A 6,706-nucleotide genomic window follows, 5' to 3' on the forward strand; every position below is an offset into this window, starting at 1 on the left:
CAAACTGGTGCAGCTGCTCTGGAAAACAGTGTGGAGGTTCCTCAAAAAATTAAAAATAGATCTACCCTATGACCCAGCAGTAGCACTGCTAGGAATTTACCCAACGGATACAGGAGTGCTGATGCATAGGGGCACTTGTACCCCAATGCTTATAGCAGCACTTTCAACAATAGTCAAATTATGGAAAGAACCTAACTGTCCATCAACTGATGAATGAATAAAGAAATTGTGGTTTATATACACAATGGAATACTACTTGGCAATGAGAAAGAATGAAATATGGCTTTTGGTAGCAATGTGGGTGGAACTGGAGAGTGTTATGCTAAGTGAAATAAGCCATACAGAGAAAGACAGATACCATATGGTTTCACTCTTATGTGGATCCTGAGAAACTTCACAGAAGACCATGGGGGAGGGGAAGAAAAAAAAAAGGTTATAGAGGGAGGAAGCCAAAACATAAAAGACTCTTAAAAACTGAGAACAAACTGAGGTTTGGTGGGGGATGGGAGATGGGTATTGAGGGTACCTGTTGGGATGAGCACTGGGTGTTGTATGGAATCCAATTTGACAATAAATTTCATATTTAAAAAAAAAACTGAGCAAAAAAAAAACTGGAATGGTGACAATTTAAAAACTGAAAGGAATTATGGAGTGATGTAGAAGTCTCAGCTCAGGTTAAAGGGCACCAATTTGTTTTGACATAAGATTTCAAAGGTGTGTGATTTTTCCCAAAGTTTATATATCACCTCAGGGGGGAGAAAGGTATACAGGCTGGGCCCAGTTCAGCTGGGAGAGTGCAGCCAAAATCGAAGAGAAGAAAAGTCAGTGTGTCGCTAGAAAGAAGCTCCAGGTGAATGACCTCAGGGCAAACTGATTTAGGAAGGAAAGAAGGCAATCTGGTGGAGGAACTCTCCAGGAAGTAAGAAAGAATGGAGATGGAGCTTGTATGTGGTGAGGAAAATAGAGCAAGAATTTGCACTCAGGTCTGCCTGGCTCCATAGTTCATGTTCTTTCCACTGTCCAAGTTTCCTCCTTTTTGAAATGTTTGATTCAGCAGGTCAGACCCAGGCTGAGTGTGGGAATCTGTGCCAGCTACAGGCTGGAGATGCAAGCCCAGAGTACTGGTGTCTGTCCCAGGATGAGTGCCGAGAGTTTGGAGCAGAGTCTGTGGGCCTCCCAGAAGTTCACTCCCTCTCAATCTCCTCTAGGAAGCCTCTTCTGACTCCCTCAGGCTGGGTTAGGCCACCACCTTTAGGCTCCATATCTCTACCCTCTGCAAAGACTAAGAGCTTCTGCAGAACTAATCCTGGGGCTTGGCCAAGAGGAGTCTTTAGGAATATTGTCTTGGAAGGATCTCAAATACAGATGGGCTATTGAAGCTGATAGTCTCTGAATAGGACCATTTAAATTTGGTGAGATATTGTAGAATCCATGATTCTGTCTCCCTTGCCCCATTATTGTTTTGTTCCTCCAAAAGTTTCCCCTGATCCTGAAGCTAGCTCCAACTTTTCCATTCCACAGAGACCTGAATAGACTGACTCCTCTGTGGCCCCAGCCTAGCCTTCCCTGGAGATAGGTACTGCTGCCAAGGTATCCCTGTGCAGTGGGATAAAACCCAATCCCTCTGCCACAAAGACATCCTGGGCTCTTGTGGGATGTGGACCAGTGGAGCAGCCCAGAAAACCACCAGGGTGAGTAACCTGGGCCCCAACACATCCCTTTCCCTACTTCCCAGATGGATGACTACCAGTACCTCAGCCTCAGATGCATATATCAGTGTGGAGGGCCTGCAAATAACACAGAAGAAAAAGAAGTAATCGGTCTTGAACCAGGAGAGATATTAGCCCCATCTCTTGCTTGGAGAAGAAGGCCTGAAGGAGGCTGCCTGCCTGAGATTCCGGGAGTTTATAGCTCAGAGATAAATTCCAATCCCAGATCACATTCCAGGGAGAGATTTCCCTCAATAGTCTCTCCAGAGAGGGAGTGGATGATAAAATGTGCCAAGTTGTCTTCCCATCTGGCATTCTGAGGTCATCTGAGCTCTGGTTCAGCATCTCAGCTATCCTTGTCCTTGTGGGGACCAGCATTTCTCCACAGGCATTCCTTGTCACACTGGTCTGGTTGGGAGAGGTCCATGGTGGCCATCTGGTGGTACAGAGTAAACCTACTTACTAGGATTCTATGAACCAAGTGGGGAAAGAGAGCTGGGGAGCCTCATCTTCCCTCAATTCCTTTGTTTTCAACACTGTCCATCTTTCATTTCTGTCTGATATCTCTGAGTCCAGAATCTTGCTGGGAGAATTTTTCTAGAAAGGAAGCTATCTTCTGCAAGAATAGGAGAAGGAATAGGAGGAAAGGAAAGGATAGGAGAAGGAATCATATAGCTGTTCCCTATAAAATCATCCTGTTTTGGGGCGCCTGGGTGGCTCAGTCGGTTAAGCGGCTGACTTCAGCTTGGGTCATGATCTCGTGGTCTGTGAGTTCGAGCCCCGCGTCAGGCTCTGTGCTGACAGCTCAGAGCCTGGAGCCTGCTTCAGATTCTGTGTCTCCCTCTCTCTGACCCTCCCCCGTTCATGCTCTGTCTCTCTCTGTCTCAAAAATAAATAAACGTTAAAAAAAATTTTTTTTTAAATAAAAAATAAAATCATCCTGTTTTCAATTCCATTCCTCACTCTTACCTTAGTCCTTTTGAAGTGCATGTGTGGCATAACCTCCTCTCTACGAACTTAATCTTCTATTTCTGCCAGTTTCTTTCCACTCTTCCTATGGTTATCTATTAACTATATTATTGTTGATACACCTTATATCCCATCTTGTTCTTCTGTCACTTTCAGATAATATATATTTTTTAATTCATTACTATCATTTAAATGAGATTTTGGAAAGAGTAGAGATAAAAGTTTGTGTGCATTTCACCATGTTTAACTAAACACCTCTTGCCATCAAATGTTACTCATTATAGAAAAAACTTTTGATTTGTTAATATTTTATTATGAAAAATAATAAAATCCTCTCTCAAAATTAGAGTGTGGATAAACTTGATCTCTGTATATCCATATCCAGCTACCATAATCATCAGCTCATAGCCACTCTTTGCAGCCTGGCTCCACACAATTCCCACCACAAGTGACCCCCATGCCCCCAATTATTTTGAAGTCAATATAAGTCATTGTGTCCTTCTTCATCTTACAAATTTTTCAAATCTTAAAACACAGGCATAGTATTATAATTACACCAAAATAAAAGATCATCAAGAATTCAACCAGTATTTATATTTCCCCAATTACCACATAAAAGTATTTTTTAGTGCTAGTTTGCTCACCTTTTTTATTTGATTTGCTGAAAACAAGATCCTAACAAGTTTCGTCCATTGGATTTGGTTGATATGAGTCAAGTCTTTCTTAATCTATAGGTTTTCACTCTTCCTTTTTTTATTTTCTTATATTTATTGGTGGAAGAAACTGGAATTTTGTCCTAGAAGCTTTTGTTTTGGTTGTAGTTTGGATTTTTCTTATTCCATCTCTTGGTGTCTTTTAACGTATCTGCTTGCCTGGTGTCTCTTATATTCTCTATAAATTGGTAGTCAGATATGATTCAGGCTTATTTTGGTAAAATACAAAATGTAGCTTTCTCTCATATGTGATGATATCAGCCCCTGATGATTTTTTGCCATTATTTCATTGGGTTTGTTCAAAAGTAATACTTCAGGGGTGCCTAAGTGGCTCAGTAGGTTAAGCGTCTGACTTCGACTTTAGCTCAGGTCATGATCTCATGACCTCTGAGTTTGTGCCCTGGTCCTGCTCTGTACTGACAGCTGAGAGACTGGAGCCTGCTTCAGATTCTGTGTCTCTGGTTCTCTCTGCCCCTCCCCCACTCACGCTCTGTGTCTCTCTCAAAAATAAATAAACATTAAAAAAAGAAAAGTAATACTTCAGTTGTACTTTCTTATTAGCTAGAATGCTTCTGTAGAAACTTCCCTTCTTCAGTTATTTTCTTTATACCATGTCACAATTTGTAGAAGTAAAGCAGGTTATTTGCCAGTTTTCAGAATACTGAGTGCCTAGCCTTGCTGTCCTCATTCTTTCTCTCTCTCCCCTGGCCCCTCAGTGTGTTTCAATCTCTAGCAGTTATTTTATTCTCACTGATGCTTGGTGGGCCCATATTTGACAAGTGGGCTTTCTGAGTTGACTTCCTACCTTCAGAGTGAGGTGATTACATTGTCTAGATATGGCATAACTGTACCCCAGGGTTCATAGTAAAATCCCTTTGGCTCACAGATTTATTTGGGGTGGGTTTTTAAATCTCTGTTAAAAGATATTTCAGGGGCTGTTTCCTTTTTCTTGTTTTTATTGACTTAACTTTATAGAGTGTTTTTTCTTTGCTTATATACTTATCTGTCCATTTGACATTTTAAAGGTAAATCCAAGAAAGGAAAGATAACAAGCCCATGCTATCAACCCTTCAGGATTCCACCATATCCTTGCAATTTATTTCATGAGGCCATTATCTCTTATTTAAAATAAAGCATTTTTGATTAAGCCTTTTAGGATCATCTCACATATTTTTAAAGAAAGCCCTGCTTTCTACAATATAAGAAGAAATCAGTATTTCACATTACAAAATGATACTATTATACTCAATAAATTTAAATTATAGTTAGTCTCTAGTTGGTTTCTATATGGAGTCCATTTTTAAATCCCCTTTGTGTTTCATATTCAGTAATGTGTGGGAACCATGTCACCTAATATCACAGCTGGTATATTTTCCAATCATTTTGTCTCGTCTTATTTTTCTGCCCAGACTGAAGAGGTCACATCTTTCTGGAGACTTCAACTGCTTCCCAAAGATGCTCCCTTCCCAGACCTATGTCAACATCTCCTTCTTCCAGCCACATGCCTTCCTGATGATTGGCATCCCAGGGCATGAGGCTGTTCATGGATGGATCTCTATCCCCTTCTCCTCCATGTACACTGTGGCCCTCACTGGAAACTGCCTGATCCTCTTGGCTGTGAGGAAGACTCCCAGCCTGCACCAGCCCATGTACTACTTCTTGTCCATGCTGGCCCTCACCGACGTGGGCCTCACCCTGTCCACACTGCCCACCACCTTGGCTGTGCTCTGGTTTGGCCACAGGCTCATAGGCTTCAATGCCTGCCTGGTCCAGATGTTCTTCCTCCATTCCTTCTCTGTGGTGGAGTCGTCGGTGCTCCTGGCCATGTCATTTGACCGCTTTGTGGCCATCTCGAACCCTCTTCGCTATGCAACTGTCCTCACCAATAATGTTATCATCAGGATCGGGATCGCCATTGTTACTCGGGCCACTGTATCCCTCTTTCCAGGGCCCTTCTTACTGAAGCGACTGAACTTTTGTCCTGGCAAGATTCTCCTGTCCCACTCCTTCTGTTTCCATGCAGATGTCATGAAACGGGCCTGTGCTGACATTACTGTCAACATCCTCTATGGGCTCTATGTAGTTTTATCCACAGTGGGTGTAGATTCTTTGCTTATTTTCCTGTCCTATACCCTTATTCTTCGTACAGTGATGGGTCTGGCCTCTCCGAGGGAGCGTGTCCAGGCCCTCAACACATGTGTTTCTCATATATTAGCTGTTCTGATTTTCTACATCCCAGTCATAGGAGTGTCAATGATCCACCGTTTTGGCAGGCACCTGCCTCACATTGTACATGCTCTTATTGCCTATGTGTACCTGGTGGTGCCCCCTGTGCTCAACCCCATTATTTACAGTGTGAAATCCAAGCCCATCAGGGAGGCCATGCTCAGATTACTGAGAGAGAAGAGGCAAGGCTGATGAAACCAAGAAACAACCACAGAATCTGAAGAAAAACATGACCAATCTTATGTCCAGAAAGTCCTTACTCAGATCCTTGACCCAGACACATTACCAAGAGTATGACAAGCAAATGGATACTCTCAGACTGATGGGTGACAAAATAGACTTCATTCTTTCCTGCACTCATTGACTTCAGCTTTTTAATTCAATATTTACTTGTGTGAGAATCTCTGCCATTACTAGAGACAGTAAAATGAATCATACATGGTCTTGTCTCTCCATTGTAAGACAGAAGATTCTAAATATACAATAATACTTAAATGTATTGTACACACAAAAGGCTATAGGAAACATGGTCTTGTCTCTCCATTGTAAGACAGAAGATTCTAAATATACAACAATAATTAAATGTAATGAGGCTATGATAGGTACACACAAAATGCTATAGGAATACAGAAGAGAGTTTCCTGCCTTCCTAGAGGAAATGAGAAGCAAGTCAGGGAAGAAGGATGCTGAAAGGTGAGAAGGAGTTTGTAAGGCAGAAAAGGTGGGCAAGGGGAAGGCATACCTATGAAGGGAAAAGAATGCAAAAAATAAAAACACTGAGGTGTTGAATTATCTGGTGTGTTTGCAGAAAGGTGAGTAGCCATATGTGGCTCAGCATAATCTGTGTGTGTGTGTGTGTGTGTGTGTGTGTGTTGGAGAATGGCAGGAGATGAATTAGAAATGATGAGGAGTGGTGAGACTCCTTGGGGACCTTCAGACCTCATGGAAACATCTGCCCTCATTCCTTGTTTAAGAGTCAGCTATGGAAAGGCTATTGCATTGTAAAGGTTGCACAGACTTAACTGTGTGCTATAAGTTAGAAAGGTGAAAGGGGAGAAAAGCGCAAGGAAAGCATTTAGAAGGTTGATG

At 42.1% G+C, this 6,706-nt stretch overlaps 1 protein-coding gene across 1 annotated transcript; it reads left to right on the plus strand.

Annotated features, from left to right (window-relative positions):
* Positions 1-4,809: 4,809 nt before the first annotated feature.
* On the plus strand, positions 4,810-6,496 carry LOC132660596 (olfactory receptor 51I2-like). The gene is made up of 2 exons (XM_078433950.2): positions 4,810-5,778; positions 6,369-6,496. The coding sequence occupies exons 1-2, from the start codon at positions 4,847-4,849 to the stop codon at positions 6,403-6,405; spliced, it is 969 nt and encodes a 322-aa protein (XP_078290076.2). The 5' UTR covers positions 4,810-4,846; the 3' UTR covers positions 6,406-6,496.
* The last annotated feature ends 210 nt before the right edge of the window (positions 6,497-6,706 follow it).

This window comes from Panthera onca, chromosome D1 (assembly GCF_046562875.1).
Source record: "Panthera onca isolate mPanOnc1 chromosome D1, mPanOnc1 haplotype 2, whole genome shotgun sequence".
NCBI classification, from domain to species: domain Eukaryota; kingdom Metazoa; phylum Chordata; class Mammalia; order Carnivora; family Felidae; genus Panthera; species Panthera onca.

Excerpts from the sequence above, each read along its gene's own strand:
- LOC132660596 (XM_078433950.2), top strand. The coding sequence starts at position 4,847 with ATGCTCCCTTCCCAGACCTATGTCAACATCTCCTTCTTCCAGCCACAT. Across the intron at positions 5,779-6,368 it reads CCCATCAGGGAGGCCATGCT|GAAAAGAATGCAAAAAATAA; the intron begins CAGATTACTGAG and ends TACCTATGAAGG.